Source organism: Melanostigma gelatinosum, assembly GCF_949748355.1.
Source record: "Melanostigma gelatinosum genome assembly, chromosome: 4".
Classification (NCBI taxonomy): Eukaryota; Metazoa; Chordata; class Actinopteri; order Perciformes; family Zoarcidae; genus Melanostigma; species Melanostigma gelatinosum.
In genome coordinates, this window is record NC_136637.1 from 11,294,740 (window position 1) to 11,315,313 (window position 20,574).

General features: G+C 39.4%; 2 protein-coding genes across 2 annotated transcripts; both read left to right on the plus strand.

Annotated features, from left to right (window-relative positions):
• Positions 1-892: 892 nt before the first annotated feature.
• Positions 893-8,654, plus strand: LOC306776040 (uncharacterized protein; the record flags this gene model as incomplete). Its single annotated transcript, XM_079266625.1, has 9 exons — positions 893-977; positions 3,375-3,511; positions 4,153-4,251; positions 4,976-5,107; positions 5,216-5,302; positions 5,402-5,449; positions 5,562-5,624; positions 6,060-6,150; positions 8,275-8,654. The coding sequence occupies 9 exons, from the start codon at positions 893-895 to the stop codon at positions 8,652-8,654; spliced, it is 1,122 nt and encodes a 373-aa protein (XP_079122751.1).
• A 662-nt stretch (positions 8,655-9,316) lies between these two features.
• LOC306776254 (FYN-binding protein 1) lies at positions 9,317-19,816 on the plus strand. Its single transcript, XM_079266883.1, has 16 exons — positions 9,317-9,420; positions 12,728-13,346; positions 13,662-13,773; positions 14,079-14,134; positions 14,318-14,352; positions 14,627-14,658; positions 15,578-15,710; positions 15,980-16,142; positions 16,823-16,973; positions 17,182-17,198; positions 17,621-17,681; positions 17,958-18,000; positions 18,192-18,354; positions 18,820-18,853; positions 19,204-19,241; positions 19,381-19,816. The coding sequence occupies exons 1-16, from the start codon at positions 9,418-9,420 to the stop codon at positions 19,416-19,418; spliced, it is 1,698 nt and encodes a 565-aa protein (XP_079123009.1). The 5' UTR covers positions 9,317-9,417; the 3' UTR covers positions 19,419-19,816.
• Positions 19,817-20,574: the final 758 nt, after the last annotated feature.

Sequence of the window (20,574 nt, forward strand, 5' to 3'; positions counted from 1 at the left end):
AACTTATAAACAACATGTTAATGTTGTTATGGACATGGTGACATTAGCATGCAGCTCAAAGCCCCACTTTGACTCATATAAGTACAGCCTCAGTAACTTTGTGGAAATGCAGTAAATAATACATGAATAATGAGGTGCAAAATGCTACATTTTGCCACAAAACAATCCTATTTAAAGTGGTGCACGTGAGACATATAACTTCATCATCAATTATTTCTGGAGGAATAAATTCTTTCTCTCTGGTTGATAAACCATCAAAGTAATTGTATGTGCTACCTTAAGATTTAATAAATCAGCCCTTTTTTTAAAAACGTGTATTGTTTTCCATCCTTTCTGCAGAGGTTTTCAGCTAACCCGATATCTATTTGGTAGCCTGACACATTTAGTTCAACTGTTATTTTAAGAAAATACAACCCAAAGCGCTCTCATCCCCAGAGAGGGACAACACTGTGTACTGGCCATCCTCCCTATCAGAGCCTAACGGCCTCACACAAGAGTTCCCATGTCTTTTGGACTCCAAGGAGATGTTAATATATCACTAGTGAATCTGCAGCCTGACCTTTGACTCTGAGAAGTTTCGGCTGTGAGTCGAGCCAAGCAGCGGGGTCAGAGCAGAGACAGGCTCCCAGCAGGTGAGGTGGATCAAACAGTTCCTCGCTTGTTTATAGAAAACAAGAATACACACTGCATAAATCTGGAGATGTTTTTTCTTTGCACTTTGACCGTTTTAAATGTCTGACATTCTTTGATTTTCATCAACGCTGCTGTCTTTTTTTCTCAAGCCGCAGTACCGAGGAGGCACGCTCTTTTATTGCAAGCGAGTGTGACAGTCACATTGTTCTCACTGCATCCTGAAACGCACCCAGCCTTGAGTTTCCAACCAGACCTCGTCATGATGGAGACGGAGCAAGCGGCTGTGAGTTCTCATGCACCGGGCCAAACTTCTGTCAGGACCTGGCTCTCCTCCAGCACAAGAGGTACAAGTGCTCGGCTGCTGCTGCTTGTTGGGATTGGTTCTCAGACAAAAAAATGAAGCTTTTTGACAGAAGCTGTAACCGGTGATCTGAAAATAACTGCTGAATGCACAGTTTCTTTTCTCCTGACACGGTTGGGCAGGCTATTACACTTTGATTCATTCAACTCTAGTAGTTACAACAAAATACATGACGAGATTTGAAATCCATCCAGATAAAACTTAGGAACATCAAAGTGTACAACATCACTAAAGACACATTGCGACAATTAAAAGGAAACACTACCAGTGTCCTCGGAGAGAAAGCAAAGCAAATTTTCACCACTGGAGTCATTAGCAGGAATTTCATCACTGAACTGTTTGGGGCAAATAAACACGGACTGCACAATGTATCAACTCTACAGATGTTAGTAAGCTAGCTTTAAAAATGTTTCAATTTGAGCGACATAATCCACATCTTTGCCTCATTACGTGCTTTCTAATTCTCATTGCATCTCGTTTCTTCCATTCAATTAGCTTTTCTTCTGTCTGATAACTCACAGTAACTTAAAAGTCCGGATATCTCTGCATCTGCGTCTTTGTTTTTGACCCTTCTTTTAAAAAAAATGTGTCTCTTATGAGTCCCCCAACTTTATGGAAGTGTAATGCAAAATCACAAAAGTTCACCTTCAATTAATATAAATAATCACCTTCTAATGTGGAGTGATTTTAATAACAGAGGATTCACTCTTGTATTATTGTATCAGTTTGGTGAAACAACTTTGTGAGAAGGAATTACCCACAAACATGGTAATTAGAGATGCAGCGGTACACTGTTTAACTGACAAAACAGCCTACATCACAGTATGTCCCCTGGTCTGATCTGTGTCTTTGTTTATATCTGATGGGAAATAGGAGCGTTTTGTTTCGGTGAAACTTGTTTTGTTCTTCTTCCTTGTTCCTCCTGCGTGCACCAATGGAGGGTGTCCAGCTGTTCCAGCTGTTTGAGAAACACACTGTTGATGCCATTTGTTGAGTTACAAAGTGGTGTCTTCCTGGAAATCCATTTTTATATCTTTTCAGGTATTTTTATTTGCAAACATTTGCTGGTTTGTCAAGAAAGTGGTTTCCTCTCTTCTCCGTGAGCCTCAGAAATGTAAATCTTACTCAATCTGCTTTACACACTTCTCAGACATGTTAACGTTTAGCCACAATAATGGTTTTATGAGAATATGATCACTTTGGGTGAGACTATATCCTAATTCTGTGCCTATAAAAACAGCAGTAAACCTGCAGGAGTCATACTTCTATGATGAATTTCCGGAGTGAGGATTATAAAACCTAATAAAGCTTCTGAAATCTGATACTGTATTCTTTCACTGGTTGTTTTTTTGAGTTTAGTTGGTGCATAGGTACGTAAGTTGTGTTTCTTTATAGTGTACAATATCTAATTCTTTTCAATATGTTTAAGTCTAAAAATAAATGTTCAAATCGAACTATCAAATAAACGAATTGATAAAAATAGATGGATAATTGTAACCAAATTTTTACATTCGCCGCCCTATATGCAGTGAGATATCAGCGTAGGAATGTTATCCTTCATCTGCCACCTCAACTGCATCATGTGTCCTCTCTTTTCTGCCTGTTTTTGCCGATTTTTCAGTCAGTCCTCTCCAGAGCTCCTCCATATAACAAGATGTGTTATTGTTATCTGTCACAGGAGGAAAAGCACCTAAAGTTGAACATTGTGTGCAGAATATGTACAACTCACGTCAGAAACTTCACACCCAACACTGCAGTAACAAGTGGGCATTGTATAATGTGTTGATGTTGCACTAACGATATGAATTAACTCTTTAAAGTCACTGTTGTTTGTTCATTTTAGAGTTCATTTGGCTTTTGACAGTCACATGCTCAGGTCAATGACTGACTTTTTATTGTACTGAGAAATGTGCTGATCATTAAACTAAACTGACCAAAAGCCTGTAAACTCTTTCACAACGCGAGTGAAGCTGTTGAAGCGCGACCTTTGTTTCGACAACGCCGACATTTCTACAATCAATAAATTCGTGTTTTCATTCCAGAAAATGAGACGAAACATTGAACAAGCACAAGACGCTCGCTCAGCAATTTGCCTACACACACATTGAGAACATAATAACATGAACATACTTGTACTGATTATCCATTTATAAACACACACAAATATGTACACACAAAAACACATGTGCTATATTTTGTACAAACAGAGGGATTACAGTGCAAACATAATGACACATGTATTTTAATCAGATTATGACACTAAAACACAATTAAAACACAACTAAGTAGCGCAAATAAACACAGACATTTAATTTCCACCTCCTGACACAGATTTATCCGCATAGTTTGACCCTCTATCTCTACTCTTCATGTTTCCCAGGAGCACCCAGAACACCCAGTGACGCCTCCCGTTTCAATGGAGACGGGGTTCGCTACAAAGCCAAGCTGATCGGCGTGGACCCGGTGCCGTACGCCCAGGGTGAGAAGATGTGCTGGGACTCTATGATGAAGCTAAAGGTATATCGTCGGTCCATCCTCCAAAGCCAAATCAAACTCACCTTCTATCACCTCTTAGTCAAAGCTGGTTAGTATGTGAGACGATGTGTGATCACAATTCCGCCTGAGGGGGAAATTTGTGTACAAAAGTGCACAGCAACCTATCTGATGTACTTGTTGAGATATTTCACTAATACCCAAAACTGTCAAACTCATGGTGGCGCTAGAAGAAAAGTGAATGGATCACCAAAGTCAATAGGGTTCATCCTCTGGGGACAATCAATGCCGGAACAACATTTTATATTTGAAATAATTTTGATCACTTTGTTGAAACCGTTGTCACTTTAACATGAAAGACCTTTTAGTTTCATTCTCATTAAAAACTTCTCAGTGACAGGTACTTTGCAAATGAACTGGGTTCCTCGGATTGAAAGGGAGCTGTGGGAAAATGCCTGCAGTGCAGAAGTGGGATTCCGATATATCCGACATCCTGCCCTGACATGTCAATCACTTCAAGCCCTCCAATCTCACGGACAGCTTTTTAAAAAAACAGACCACAGGGGCTGAACACTTCTGAGGAAGAACTGGAGGTGAATCAGTGTTAAAAAAACAAACAGATATTCATCGTCGCATGTTTTTTCTGAATACCCCATCTGTGTTAGGGCTTTGACGCAGCAGCAAGGAGACAGGGGAAACACAAGCAGAGAGTCTGGTTGAAAGTTTCCTCCAGTGGACTGAAAATGGTGGATGAAAGGACCGGGGTGAGTTTCACTCCACATATCGATTTCCACATTTTGTTGTCCTGTAGAAACTCAGGTTGATGGATAATCTTGTGCACAACTACAACAACCATTGTGGTTTTCCAGTTCCATGGATCAGTGCCATAAAATAGTTTTTCAATACTTTGCTGTCTAGTTTCCGGACAAAAGGGGGAGTCTAATGCGTCTAGTTTAGTCCACCAAAGATATATCATAAAGGATCCCACCTCAGTTAGAAGTCAAGATCTCTATTTTCCTTCCTGAAAGCATAACGTTTGGCAATTTTTCTTCCAATTATAATCTGCGAAACCTTTGAGAAGGGGTCGTTATTAATAAGGAACAAGTGTTTCCCATGTGAAGTGGATACTGCACTTCGTGTGGAAGTTGGTGTTTGGAGATGATTTAGTTTCAGTCCCACTTCTGCCAATTATTTTGGTCCAATTTCTGGTTGTGATCTGCACTGAACAATTCTGTATGTACCTGTCACGTTCAACAAGCTAAATTTCAACAAATAGATTTTCTCTCCTTTAGTTTCAGGTTTAGGTTAATGGTGTTGAAACAAGATCCAGAACAATTGCACACAACAGCTAGAGAAGCAGAAACCGTTTGAGATCAGAAACCAGACAAAACAACTTAAATCTGGCTGCATTTTATGGTTATGATCATCAAAATTTCTCTTTTTTTCTTGCAGTAAAACCTCAAATTCTCTTTATAATCTGTTTCTCAGGCTGTACTTCATGACCATGACAGGAGCCGGATCAGCTCTTTGACGACAGATGAGTCTGACCCCAGAGCTCTGGCCTACGTTTACCAACAGCAAGACACCTGCAGCCTCTTCTACATCAAGACAGCCAACCTGGTGCCGACACACAGTACCACATGTCCTTTCTGTGCCGTATTCGTTGTGGCCGCCCTGCAGTGAATGCGTTTGATGTGCAGTGTGACGTCTTTTTTCTGTGTCCATCAGGCAGAACCGGTCCGAGCTGACATTGAGGAGGTTTGTCAGATTGTGGACCAGGAGACGCCACAAGAACCTGCAGAGGCACTGACGCAAGTCAGAGTAAATCGCTATAAGTGGGGGGTTTCTTTGGTACATGGGTTGTGTTTTTTTCCATCAACAATGCGTTCAATTTTGTTTGCATGTTTTTTCCAGACCAATTCCTTACTGCTACTAAATGACAGTTCAGTCCCTCCAGCTGAGGTAAATGACAGAATGAAACGGCTCAGTTTTATTCCGAGAGGTTGAACAACCTCAGCCCTAAATATTTAGCTGAGGTTTGAAACAAAGCTTTTCAGTGTAGCTTCATTTGCAGGGACCAGCTTCTGAGGATGTCTTCAGTCCCCGGACAAATTCTTCTTCAGGACAATCAAACCAGGTACAATAAACAACAAACACAATATCACACATGTGACTGTGATGCACCAGAACCACGAGGGTTTCTCAACATTTCTTTGAGAATTTAACAAACAACCTATTGCAGTCAGAACAACAGAAACATTAAACAACGAACATTTCAGAATTGAAATGTTTTCAAGTCTAAATACTGAACAGCTGAGAGGTTTATGGCAGTTAAAGGGAGCTAGTTAGCCAGCTGCTCACCTTCTAAGATCATGAACGTGAATAACTTAGGAGTTGATGTAGCATCTCTATTTCAGTCAGAATTTGATTTCATTCATATTATATATAATATGTTTATGTATATAGTCAGCTATCATGTAGCTCTTAACAATGAGGGTCCTCAACTAAAAGAGCACATTTAACCGTATGCTACTGTTAATAAATACAGACTGTGGTGTTTGTGTGTCCACAGGCCTCTTTTAGTAATGACCTGATGGAAGTCTTCTCCATCCAGAGGGAGGAGCCGCTGATGCCCGACCGGAGCTCCTGCACCAGTCAGCCAGGTACGTTTCAACATGAGTCCCGGTTTTCTTCAATTGCAAGTAACGTACAAAGCGTAATTGATATAAAAATGTCATTTTGCGGGTGAAGTTTTCCTTTAACCATCTATGACCTGAAACATTTTATGTGCAGCGCAAGCTGGGGGCAGCACAGAGCCTGGCTGAAGCGGAAGGAGAAGGAATTCAGGGCATAATAATCCATTTCCTTCTTATTTAGTCTCCCCCCAAGTTCCTTCCATAATTTGCTTAATTTAAAATAATGTAGCCTATTTCCTATATTTTGTTCTTTACATAGTCCCAGCAGTACTTTAATGGGCAAACAAAGCACATCACAAACAACATGGAGCCATTGGTTCAGGGCGTTTTTTGTAACTATTGTGGCCAAACATTATAGAGGAAGAGGCTTTTCTGATCCTTTCTGTGGTTTGTTTGCAGTAAATTGTGAGAAACTGGACTCAGGTTGATGAGTGTATTTCCTATTTTCCTTCTATTTTCTGTCTAAATAGTATAAATACGTAGAGGAGGGAAGTTACTTCAAGCCAAACATTTTATTTAGTTTCATTACATTTTAGATATAACTGGTTCGAGACTTTTGCTTGTTTTGTTTATAGTAGGGCTGCAATTAACGATTCATTTAATTATTGATTAATCTGCCGATTATTTTCTAGATCAATTGTTTCTTCTATAAAATATAAGAAAATGGTAACAAATGTCCATCCCAGTTCCTCGAAGTCCAAAGTGATGCTCAAATGTCTTGTTTTGTGAGTCCAAAAACGAGATATTCAGTTTAATATATTATTCAGAGAAAAGCAGGAAATCTAAAACATTTCAGAATTATTTTTGGAATGAAAAATTACTTTCACGATGAATTCATTTTCAAAATAGTTACAGATGGTGAATTGTTGCAGCACTAGTTTGTAGTTTTGATTGGATTGCGATGAACAGGAGTGGACACACGAAGGCACAGAACATGTTGTGGTACAGTCGGATGAGAGGGAGGCTTCAGACAGAGATATAGCTCAGAGTTTATCAGTTTGACATCCCATCATGCAAATAGATGTCAGCATAAGCATCAGGCTGTTCTGCCATACAACTACAGGACCATCAGACAAACACTGACTACTTCCTTCCTGCAGATCTCATTGGTGACTCAGTGTCACACACACACGCCCACAGTACATACACACACATCACACTGTGGTATTGGATGTGGTTGAATCTAATGATTTCATTTTCCCACAATCTGCCTGCTGCCATGTTTAATATCTACTCTGGTGGGGAATGAGATCATTCCCATAGTACAGCTGATAAAGAGACACATTTTAATATGATATACAGTAAATCAGAGGAATATGAAGTGTTTGCTGTGTATCAATAATGGAATAATTATCTCTCAACACATGCTCAGTTCCAATTATTATTATCTTCATCTCCTCCTCGCGACAGCAGTGGAACAAGTTTAAAATCCCCATGTATGGAGTTAAAACAACAATTCTTTGGATTTGTATTGAAACTTGTCTCCAGGATGAGTGTGCGAGTAGTCGGCAGTGTGATGTTCATATGTTTGTGGTTAGGCATGTTATGTACGCCTTCAACATTAGAGGCCCAGGTTCACATCCTGTCTCTTTGTGGTCGTCCTTTATCATTACTTATGACAGTGACCTTTCCATTGCTTTCATCATGTTAGTAAGTATTCGTTCATATAGCACCTCTCAAGAGCAGAACGTCATGAAGTGCTTCACAAAAGAACCAAAAAATAAATTCAGTCATTATCAAAGTGGTTTTACTGATACCTAAATGAACCACACAAATCAACAACTTTGCCATAAAGAAATCATCAATATAAACTGAGTTTACGGTTACAACTAATGTTGTTTTATTTTCTGTACATTTTTTCTACAATTAAGGTGTTATCAGTGTGTAGCAGTTAAGAAGATCTATACGAAATGGGATATAATAAATATGTTTTCTTTGTTGTATAATCACCTGAAAATAAAAATGAGCCATTATATCTACAGCGGGTCCTCTTAGACGGCCATCATGTTTCTACAGGGGGTTTTGTGCTAATAGTTAAAAAAGGCCAAAACAATATTTAGTTTCTTAATTTATGTTCTTCTTGTCTCTCAGAGTCTCCACAGCCAACGCTCTCGGCCTCTCAGATCCTCTCCATGTTCCCTACACAGCCAACAGGGGGCTCTCCGTACTCCTCTCCCCCATATTCTCCCACCACCATGCCCTGGGGCCAGCAGGGGTTTCTGGGGAATCAGTGGGCAGCTCCAGCTGCAGCACCCTGGCCCATAATTCAAAGCGGTGTGGCAGCATGGGCACCAGCAGGCATCGCAGCGCCCCCGGCAGGGGGCCAGATGATGATAGGAGGAGGCACATCTGCTTCACCCACAGCTGTTAACGGGTACCCCAGCCCTCTGAACTCCCTCTATTCCCCCGCTGGAGCAACTGGACCACTGCAGTCAGTATCTCCCCCCTTGGACCATAATCTGCTCTTGTGATGAACTGGTTAGAACGGGAAAAAGTGTTGTTGAATTGAAAATTGCTGTCTTTTGTGTTCAAGAAAATTGTAAGATTTAAATAATCAAACATGTCGGTCACAGTTACAGTAGGAAGTTTACTGTCTGTTTACTGGAAAATACAAAAAGCACATAATCTCACACAAATAATTATGAATTGATCGTGTTCGAAACATGTTTCATTTTACCAGCTCATATATGTTCTGTTTTATGAGTTTATCTGGTACTCTAAATTCATTTTCATTTCTTTATTTGGTTTCTATGTTACTTTGCTTTTTCTTTATCAAATTACAATTTGCTGTTTTTTTTAAATATGTCTTCAGGTTTGCTCATAATGCAGAATAATATACAGGACGTACAAAGAAGCAAACTAAAATGATGTAATTCTGTTTTACCTCTTTCTCTAAACCTTTCTCTTTTTTGACATAAGAACACAGAAAGACAAATAAAGACAGGCAACATTACTTCACAGTGCCGTCGCATGTTACTGTACATTTACGCAAAATGAAAAACCTGACCCTTTAAAAAGAAATTCAACAAATTGGCTGACGGCATGTTAATGTTTCTCTACTGTTGATGTTGTGGCGCTGTCACTCACCCGGTTGCCAACGCTGAAATACTGAGCATTTCCTCATTTGCAGTGAGTTTAGTGACACAGGTCTGTACAGCAGCATCAGTCTGATACTGAATCACTGCTGGACATGGGACACTTTTTCCAGCTTTAAACCATCACGAAAGACAAAATATGGTAAGGAATTGTTATTTACTGTTATATTTAGAAGGTGATGTTGTTGTTTTTATTATATTCGTCAATGGAGTGATTCCTAACTCCTCCACAGCACCTTTCACACCGTTTCTGGTCATTTCCTCCGAAACATCAAAGCGTCTATGAATAACCTGACTGCTGTAGAAAGACCATCAACAGATTGTATTGTTTCACTGGGGTTCAACCTCAGTTTCCTTCTGTCACATCAGTAAATACTCATTGAATCACCTTTAAAAGTTTTAACCGGGTTTAAAATCCTGCAAATTCATGATCTAAACGACTGGCGACAGTTGTTCTCGACAGTAATTACATCATTTTCACATCGGGAGGGGAAGTTAGATTTTGCTGATGAAAGAAAGCTTTATTGCACACAGCTATCAATGGTTAATGATTCACAGTGTGCTCAGTGCTGCTTTACTTCTCTATCTTTCTCTCTTATTCATAAACTACACCAGTTAAACACAGAAAAGGTTGATATTGTCTTTAAGTTGTAAAGGACCCTGATCAAGGTTTTAAGATCATCACAACTCCACTGAAACCAGACTAATTATTGTACATTCGGCAGTTCTTAAACAGGCCAACAATAAAATGAATCAATTATTTCTGTCACAGAGACTGTGTGGAACCTAATATGTGAGAAGATCTAGTACTACCTGAATATATTGAATCTAACTTTATCTGTGTAGCACCTTTCGTACACGTTGGTGCGATTCAAAATGCTTTATGACTGACGAGCTGATTATATTACAAATCTTAACATGTAGTCTTAACAGAGATCAACAGAAGACATCAAAAGAGTCCATCGATATTTCAGTAAATATACAAAACTACAATATGAGTTATTGAGTCGTATCTCATGTGACCTGACTTTGTCTTTAATTTGTCACTTGGTTGATAATAAAATGTTTTTCTCTGCAGCACACCTGCACAGCTACAATCTGTGGCGACACCGTTTCAAAAACATCTGCGATTATGTGTCAGTGCCAACTCACACACGTATACACACACACACACACACACACACACACACACACACACACACACACACACACACACACACACTCTGCACCTCTGCAGACGCTCGCTGACTGAAAGTGAACCCGTCTGCCTGTCGTGTGTGTGTGTTTTGTGGTGTAGAGAGAGAAGTTTTTGTCTGTTTCCTTTGTTCCTCGTATCAAGAGAGGCGATTGCCAGCAGAGCTTGCAGCGTATTTGTGCAGGAGTGACAGCGCAGGATGCTGAGCTACAGAGGCGTGTGGTTGTGAGCACTTCCTGCTCCTCTTTGCACTCTGTTTGGTTTTGTTACAGCTTTAGGTGTTCAGGCAATAGATGGTGGAATTCCTTCACTGTCAACCTGTTTTCATTTTGTCAACCTAAAAGAGAATGAGACGTATTAATTCATAACAAACTTTCTTCTCATTTCCATCATGTTTCCCTCTTTGTGGATTATATTTTTGAATCAGACAACCGTTGCTCTATTTAAACAAATTTCTGACTTCGCCTGTAGAAGTTAAACTCAACCAATGATGTTATTTCTGCCTGCTGACGACTGATGCTCTGTTTTAAACTGCTCCGAGCACTTCATTCAAATTCCCTTTTTTGGGGGTAATTTGTGTCGGTGAGAATGACAACATTCAAAGCCTAAATGACATCACAGAGATGCCTAAAAATGAGAACTTCCGATCTTACAAGATGACTGAGAGTTGTGTCCGATTTTCTGTCTGTTTTAAATTTCATCTACGCGAAACATGTTTTCAAAGGTGACTAAATACACACTCCTTGGCCCCTTTATAGGTACACCTTCAGTAATTGTTGACACGGTCAGAGAGCTGTTAATTCAACAATATGTTTATTACTGAGGTCATAGTTTGTGGTGAGTTTGTAAATGTATGTGACAAGAAAAACCTCTCAATATTACAAAGTCCGGTTCAACCCCACTGCAAACTACAACCTCAATAATAAGCACAAAGTTACATGAATATTTCTCTGAAGGTGTCAGCCATAACAGAGCAGTATTATCTCTGTAAAGGTAGAAATCACAGCTCAGCTGTCTTATTGGTATGCAAGTGTACCTACTAAAGTTGTCACTGAGTGTGAAAACTCCTCACAAATATAGACAGCCGAGTTCAACTTAGCAGCAGCGCTGTGCAGTTCAGTGTGAGGAACCATACAGGAATTGACATCTGATAAGAATAAAGAGTCTGACAATAGTTTCTGATCACGAGCAGAGAGCAGAGGGTTCATGATGCAAAGACAAAGGTAACGGCACGAAGATAGTTTGTAAGTATGTTCGTAACGTTTACTTCTGTATTTCCTTTCAAAACCAGGAGCACAGAAAATACTCGATCATATCATTTAAAAATAATTTCTGAACAAAAATAAAAACAAAACACAAAATAAAAACATAAAATCATTCCAGTGATAACTAGATATCCAAACTCCCTTCTATAAAGATGCTCACGTGAGAGTCATGTGCCCGATTTTATGAGCTTTCATTTTTGCATGATATTGTCAATGTGACACTAAATGACCAAAATATAAAGGAAGTAACAAAGAGAACCTCTTAGTTCTCTTCGGCGTAACTACACTTTAAAAATCTGTCTCAGAGAAGCATTGTGTGACCGGCCTTTGCTTCGGGATGCACAGATCTGATATGCTGTGTTGGCCTCGACGCCGAACCTTATTAAAAGAATAAGGTCAGCGTGACTCTTTAAGTGTCACTATGAAATGTGTTTCAGTTTAATGTATTCAGTCAGCTGCAGTTTTTAGTACAGCAATCATTGACATCATGTTACATATTAATTTGTCCAACTGCACTGAGATAAACTGTCAATTTGGACGGAGAGAGTTGTATTATCGGACCGGCTCAGCCTTTACTTCTATTGCTTCCATGTAAAGTCTTGATAAAAGAAAACATTCAGCCATCTGTTGAACACAAACATGCTTTTTATGTATCATAAGAGATCCTTATAATGATCACAATCTCCATCAGTATTTGTTGTTACTTCTTGCGGCCGTTAATATCTTTCTGTTCAGACGACACTGTTTAAAGTTGTGTCTGCTACAAAGAGTTGGAGACTTCTCAGCTTCGTGAAGATGAAAACAACCAGGAAACTGTGTCGGTGCGTTCTCACCTTGTAGAGAGAGCGTTTGATGGGCAATGTGTGTGCGCGTGTATTTGTGAGAGTTGCGGGGGGGGGGGGCATGCCTTGCTGCATGCTGTGCTGCTAACTTCCTGCTTTAGAAACAGACAAACTGCAGTTGAGGTTGTGCTCCTGTGTTGTTGTCAGGAGGAGAGCATTGATGTGAAGGCTCTGAGGGCCAGGTTCAACAACAAGGCCAACACCTCGGACACCAGCAGCCGAGACAGCGGCTCCCCAAAATCTCCACGACCTGGGTTTGGGAGACTGATACTGCCCCTGACGGAGAACGATCTGGCTCATCACAGACTGACTCCTACGGTTCCTCCTCCTCCGACGGCTAGTCCCGGCCTGGTCAGGTTCCCGAGAGCAGAACCGATGGCAGCCTCCATCCCCTCCAGACCTGCTTCCTTCCCTCGACTGCCTCCCAATCCTGGAATCAGAGCATCCATCCAGCCAGCAGACCCCGGCAAGGTCAAGCTGAAGGGGGAGATGCTACAGAACATGATGCTGATGCACCAGAGGCCTCCAGGCACCAAAACAGCCCTGGCTCCAGCTCAGTCCCCTTCACTAGCTCCCACCTCCACACTTCTACCGCTCCGACAGCAGCCCCGGCAGAGGAGTGCAGGGGACGTGACCCCGCTGAGGAGGCCACTACCCCCTGAAGGACGCATGCCCTCGAAGCACAAACGGCCTCCCAATGTCAACCTGGAGCCCTTTCTGAGGCTGAACCGAGGACCTGCCCTTCCTGCTCCAAGAAAGAGTGACGGTGAGTCTCTCGCGCTTGTTCGCTCACAGATTTGTAATTCTGGCCTCAACTCATAAATGAAAGACGATCTGACATTTCTGGTGTGCACTGGAATGTCTATGCTTATATCTTTTCTATATCTTTCAACACAAATATTGATATATCTAGATATAGATATACAGATTTTTGATGGAAATTTAAGAGCATTAAATTGAATGTGAATCTGGATTTTAGCCTTTTTTTTCGCCGTCCTTTCAAACGTGTACATGTGACTGTTGATTGATGGTTGTCTGTGTATTTCTTTGCACATTTGGTTTGTTTGTTTCTGCCAAGCAGGTTCCCCGGGCTCAGCAGGCAGAAAGATGTCCTTACCTGCAGTCATCAGTCCTCCAAAACCACCACAAAGATGCAACAAACCCAAAGAGCTGCCGCACCAAATTGCTTCCCTGTGAGTGTTGAACTTCACAAGATCCTGTGTTTTAATTCAATGTCATTTTTCCCCATCTTTAAGTACACAATCAGACACAATAACATCTTAGAGAATGACACAATACAATCCTATTCTTATTTTCATAAGCACTTTAGGGAGAATTAGTCGTCTCATGGACTCAAATTTTGAGTTTGAACATTTTTATAAAATGAGGAACATCTGAGCACATTTTTCTAAACTTTTGCAGCGTGCAGATGTCAAGTGGTCTAAGATAAATGCCACATAACCAATTGCATAATAATGAACAGGTTTCTTGATTGCAGGGACATTGAGGATAACCAGGACTTCTATGATGACATTGCAAGCGTTGAGAAGAACGGTAACAATTGCAGACTGTTTATTGGTGCATGGCTCATTTTCTTGTTGAAGCTATTGTTCCTCCTTTTGAGGGATTAAGGAAAGAGTTTTGACTTTTAATAACTTGTGTTGGTATTAAGAGAATGTGCCACTGTTTCAAATGGAAGACAATCCTTTCATGTTTTTGTATTGTGTGACTTTGCAGAATCCTGGAGCGACAGTTCACAATGTATAGAAGGGGTAAGCACAGAAAACCGAAACTGAACTTTTAACTGACTGTAAAGTGAGAATCTCTCACATTTTAAGATTTCAATTTCCGCGAAAACAGGAGAACAAAATCAGAATGAAGTTTAAATTCTAATTTAAACTTAATTTGTATTGCTGGAATATTCCTTTATATCGGTGGAACAAATGACGATTAAGCTTAACTTATTGTCAGTGTTGCAGACACTGATATTCTGACTGTTTATGAATGTGTTCTTTAAAGGTGCAAATAAAGCCTCTTCTGTTGCAGGATGATGATGACGTGTATGAGTTTATTGATGAGTAAGTAGAAACCCTCTTTACCATTAAACCATTGTGTCTGTGTGAAGCGCTGCGCTGGCTAAAAGATGGTGGTTGCAGCTGCTGACATGAAGCAGGAAAGTGTTTCTTTTGACTGCTTCTGTTATTTGTGCACCTACAGAAACAGCTACTATTGCAACAACCACTACTGCAAGCACCATTACCTAAAAGGCTTTTGCAATTAGGGGTTTTTGCATCAGAGGCAACTTCAAACTATCCTAAATAACATAAATCTCTGCTTTAGATATGAAGTCACAATGGAACAGCATTTAATGTGGTGTAGGGTATTTGGGAAGCAACATTAGATGTGCCACGAGTGTGCCATATTGTGTTTTTTATAAGATGTTTCTGTGATTTAACATGTTTACTGTTAAAGGAAACTTTTTTTTACAAACTAAAAAAATTAAGTTTGTGAGATACTGCAGTTGGTAAACAGCTTACTGACAAGTGCTGAGGGATGAATCATGTTTTGTTTTTGTTGTTTTGTTTATTTGACATCAACATCCCAGTAACTGTACATTTTGGCACATAGACTAGATGCACTGTGTTTAGTGTTTGTAGCAAAATACAAATGTACAGCACCTGTCCACAGGACGACCGTTATCATTCATGTAACATGTAACACTGATGTTAAGTCATTTGAAGTATTAACCCCAAACATTCACATTTTACCAGAGAGTCAAAGTAATGGGACTACTATGCAAAAATCTAAATATGAAGTATTATTAAGACGTTAGTATTCAACTTCAAGCACAGCCATGTACAGTCTCACAGAGCCACCAGCATTGCTGTAGATTCTTGTAGAGGCTCGTTGTTAATGTAGTGAGAGTATGCTGTGATGCGAAGAACTGTCTGGAAATGTGACATGTCATTACTCGTCATTTGAATTGTTCTATTGTAGGGATCAGTTGGATCTAAATCGGTTCAATGCTGAGAAGCCAAACAAGAAAGAAGCAAAGAGTCAACAGGCGCAGGAGAAAAGAAATGAGATGGAACGTCAGAAAAAAGAAAATGAATTGAGGAAGAACTTTCAGGTACTTACAACCTTTGTCTTGCATGAAACACTCAAAGTCGATCAAACTGAATTTTTTTAATTTGTTGACATGGATACAATTTCAATAGAATGCACCAAAGAATTTTTTTTAAACATATATTATGTAAATTGATATGTCTGGAAGCAATTTAATCTAGCATCAACATCTCAAGCATTGAGGTTATTCAAATATACACTTCACACATACAAATCGTACTTGTTTCTGTTGACTGTCAAACTCTTACAGCTTTTTTTTATGTCCATCTGTAGTTGCAAGGGGAGGTGGAGGTTCTTCATACAGCCAAAGTCCGGCATGACTGGCATGGAGGAGCAAAACTGGACCTCAGCGTACGACAGGGAGAGAGCGTGGAGATCCTCCGAGTTAAGAACAACCCAGGAGGCAAATGGTTGGCTCGCTCGCTGAACGGAAACTGTGAGTTTCACTTGAAAATTCAATCAAGGAAGTATAGAACACCTTCTAGTCTGAACCACTCATTAGTGCCATAACATTATCTATTCATGACAATTTGGCATATCGATATTTTATTTGAATTTCTTTGGAATATGCCTTGGCCCTGTAGTACCTTCTGCAATTATTTTGCTTTGGAAGCAAGGTGTGCATGTACTCTTGTATTTATGACGAGTTTGAGTTTGGATCTTTGGTTTGAAGACATTTCGTCCGGGTGTTTTTGCCTCTGTGGTCATGCCGTGTCTCTAACGTTATGATTTGCAAAACAATTTTAACATATATCATGTTAAGCAGATGATACACAACTATCTGTAAAGCCAAAAAATCCTGGTGGCCTTGTCTCTTACAACCTCTCAGTCTCTTCCATATTGCATACTTGCTCGAGTGTTTGATGAACCTTTCTAGTAATCGATATTTAGTATACAAGCAATGATGGAGGGCAAGATGTCCAAATATCAGAAAATAATGGGCATGAAAGGTGTCATGAACCAAAGCAGAGTAACATTCCCTCTCCTGGGAAAGTGAGACTGAAAAGTATTTCAACGTTTTAAGTTTTTTGTTAGTTTGAAGTCCCTTCAACAAATGTTTATCTTGGTTGTTTCACAAGTAACTTACATCCTTCTGATGTTGTGTTACCTTTGCAGATGGATACATCAGTAACACATGTGTGGATGTGGACTATGAAGCAGTGAAACGCAAATTGCTCCAGTCCAAAAAAATAGACACATCACAGTTGCCTCCACCACCTCCAGACCCCCCACTGATGCTACATGTGAAGTCCCATATCAGCGACAGGTATACAGTAGATCATGTTAATCCTATTTAACTTTTTTCTTGTTATATTTTGAGAAGAATATTGTCATATTCTACAGCCAACTTTTCCCAAATTAAAGTCATGTTTTTCCTGGCAGTGCGTAATCCACCTAATGGTTTTGTGGCAATGTTTTCTCAGTTTCACCCACGTCTGTTCCAACTAACATGTCATGTTTCCTCTAATCTGCAGCATGCTTCAAGATGATGGTAAGTGACAACACACCACACATAAACATTATTGGTTGATGAAGATTAAAGCCAATTCTAGTTTTATGAAATGAATCATTGCTCAACAGAAACAATATGTATTAAGTCCACTTGTTTGTTTTGATTCATTGTTTTCTTTTGATAAAACATTCTATATTTAATAGGGATTCACAATAGAGATTCATGAACATATGCCACTAGCCATAAAAGTCTGTTCTTATTCAATTACTGTTCACAATTAACAGCTTCAACTGCAATTGAAAGAGTTTTACACAATAACACTCCGTACAGTTTGCTAAAGCTCAATAGAATATTTGACAATTTTAAGAATGAGATAAATGACCAACTTGATCGCTTGAATATTTCCATGAAGTAAGATGCGTAGCTTGCAAACTTTATTTTACTTTTTGTTTTGTCCTCAGATGACTATGATGACGTTCAACCAATAACTGAGGATTTCCCTCCACCACCGCCTGACATCAGGTATCTGTTCACTGAAAGGGAACAGGAAATGAGAGCCTGAGATAGTGACAGCTCAGTGCAGGTCCAGTGTCTGTGTCATGTAAAGCTTTATTTATGTGGATCTGAAAAGTGATGAGACTACATGAGGTAATGTTCAATACAGAAAGAAACCAAGAATAATCTACCGCTAATGCAATATAATAATCTGCGGGAGGCAATTCATGAGCAAATGTGGCGTTGGTAAATGTATTGATATGCTTCTTGATTAACTGTTAAATCATCATCATCTTTTTTCAGCATCGATCCCAAAGTGGAGAAGGAGTTAAGGAAAAGATTTAAGGTAAAAGGTTTTCACACTTTCACACCAGAAATGTGTTTTTCTTTGGTCGATAAAACAAAGTGTCATCAGCATAGCATACATACAACCGATAATGATGAGAAGCACAATGTCCACATGATGCACAACATTATCATGTTATATAGAACCCATGAAGACAAAACAAATGGATCTCTGGAACTGATGTTTCACAGTATGAAGGGCCTCTCAGGGTGCTGCATACCATGATGGTGGATCCTAATTGTGTCATAAAGAAGCCAGGAGGCAAGGATCTGCACGTGACTCAAGGAGAAGTTGTGGACATCATCCAGGTCACCAACAGCAAGAAAGCTCTGTGCTGCAACCGGTTTGGAAAATGTACGTAAACACTTCACATCATGATCTTTGTGTCGTGGTTAGAACTTTTGCTGCAGAGTTCTGGATTAATTGTAATGTATGATGATGGCGTCAGGAGATCAAGTTTATTACAGTTATTAAACCCATGAATGTGTGTAACCCAAACCGAACCACAGGAATTCATCCAATAGTTCATGAGATGTTTTAATGAAAAGAAAAGAAATTGTCAACCTCATGGTGGCACAAGATGAAAAGTCATGGCATCACCAAAGTCAACAGAGCACATTGTCTGGTGACAATGGATTTCAGACCAGAGTTTTGTGTCGGTCCATGTGGTGGATTTTGAGATATTTCACTGCATAAGGGAACCCTTTGACCTGCTGGTGGTGCTGGAGGAAACATCACGGGTTCACCAATTCGGTAACAGCTGCATTTTAATTGAATGCGACTGTTTTACACATAGTCTGTTGTTCTCACCTCTCACAGATGGTTATGTGTCCAGATCTCTTCTTCTTACAATGTAAGTGAATCTTTATCAGTTTAATATGTGGCCCTGCCACTATTAGCATTACTTTAACTTATCTCTATACGAGTACATAATGACCTTTATCCTGAGGGCCTATTTCTACTTTCTGTGAGTGTTTAGTAGAGATGTTTCTTGTTGTAGTTTAAGTGTAAATATGTAAAAGTTTTACAGACACATCTTTCCTTTTCATCTACAATTGATATAAATGCATTTTGTTATCATTCACGATTGCAGTAAACAAAGTTATAAACTCAATTTGATGTCATGTTAACGAGTTTTAGGTCTGGAAACGTCAACAGAAATAATTGTTTTGCAGACTGTTTAACATCAGTCTTCCTTTGCAGGGAAGGAGACATTTACGACGATGTTGACTATCCAGGCGGTGAGTTATCTGTGGATCTTCATGTTCTGTAATGAATGCCACGCAAACACTGTCACTGCCATTTTCAAATGTAATCTGAGATATTCACTTCTGAAAACCGATGTTTGTTCAACTTTTTTCTTTTTCTTTTTTCTTTCAGACGTCTACGACAATGACTCTCAACACACTGATTATTGATACATGCCAAACTAATCACACACAGTTAGGCAGAGAGAGATACAGACACACAAAGAAACAAACTACATACACATTTAAAACCGAAACGGAAAGCTATAAAAACTATATAATTATCCATCTGGATACACATGTTTGCTTGACTCCACCAGTAGCATTTATTCAAACAGGATTCAAAGACTGCCGGCTTCCTATTGCAACTGAGGTGGAACAGAAACAAGCTGTCTGGCACACAAACAAATGAGCTAATAATAAAACTGGGGGACAAACACAGAAAATAGAGTGAAGAGAGAGAGACTCACACACATAAGCCCTTTGCTGAGAATAACAAACTTGTCACGGTTGCATTGTTTGTCAAACTGCTTGTATAGAAAATGAATACACTATAACTGCAGCTTTGTGTATTGCTCGACATCTGAGATAATTTAAAATAAATGTTACTGGTAATCGTGTTCCTTTTTTATTTGACTCTTTTCTGTCTTTTTGGAGAGTGTAATGTTGAACCTATTCGTAGATGATGGAATGTGAAAGAAAACTGACAACAGCTATGCAGCAAGCTAAACACAATTCCAGTACACGATATCAACCGCACTCATAAAACGTGTACGTACACCGATAACGAGAGATTCTATGTGATGAGAGCAGGTGTAACTTACCTGTTACAATCCAGGCTGCAGGTTGCTCTGAGGTAAGATGGCCGACAGAAGTCCGGTGTCACTTCCGCTTCTGAACGATTCCGTTTCCCGAAATGTATACGTAAACCAATCTCATACATTTTAACTAATTGAATCTTGCTCGTTTCACAGAGAGCCATATTCAAACCATATTCATATGTTTTAACTGACTCAATTAGATTTTCTTCAAAATTAACAGATTCATGCTGATTTTATGTAATTTAAATAAATATATTCAAAAAATACGAGTATTTAAATAAAATGGTACGACGAAAAATAGACGAAAAATACTTAATAATAAACTCTGCCATGATTCATTTTTATAAGTGTATATTTTGTTGCCAATTACAGGTTTTTACTTACAGTATTTTTACACAGTAGTAATTATTCTGCAATACTTTATGTGGTGAAAAAACACTGAAGGAAAGAAACCCAAGTATATAAAGGTATTTCACAACCTGGAGAAAACGATTTTTACTGATTCG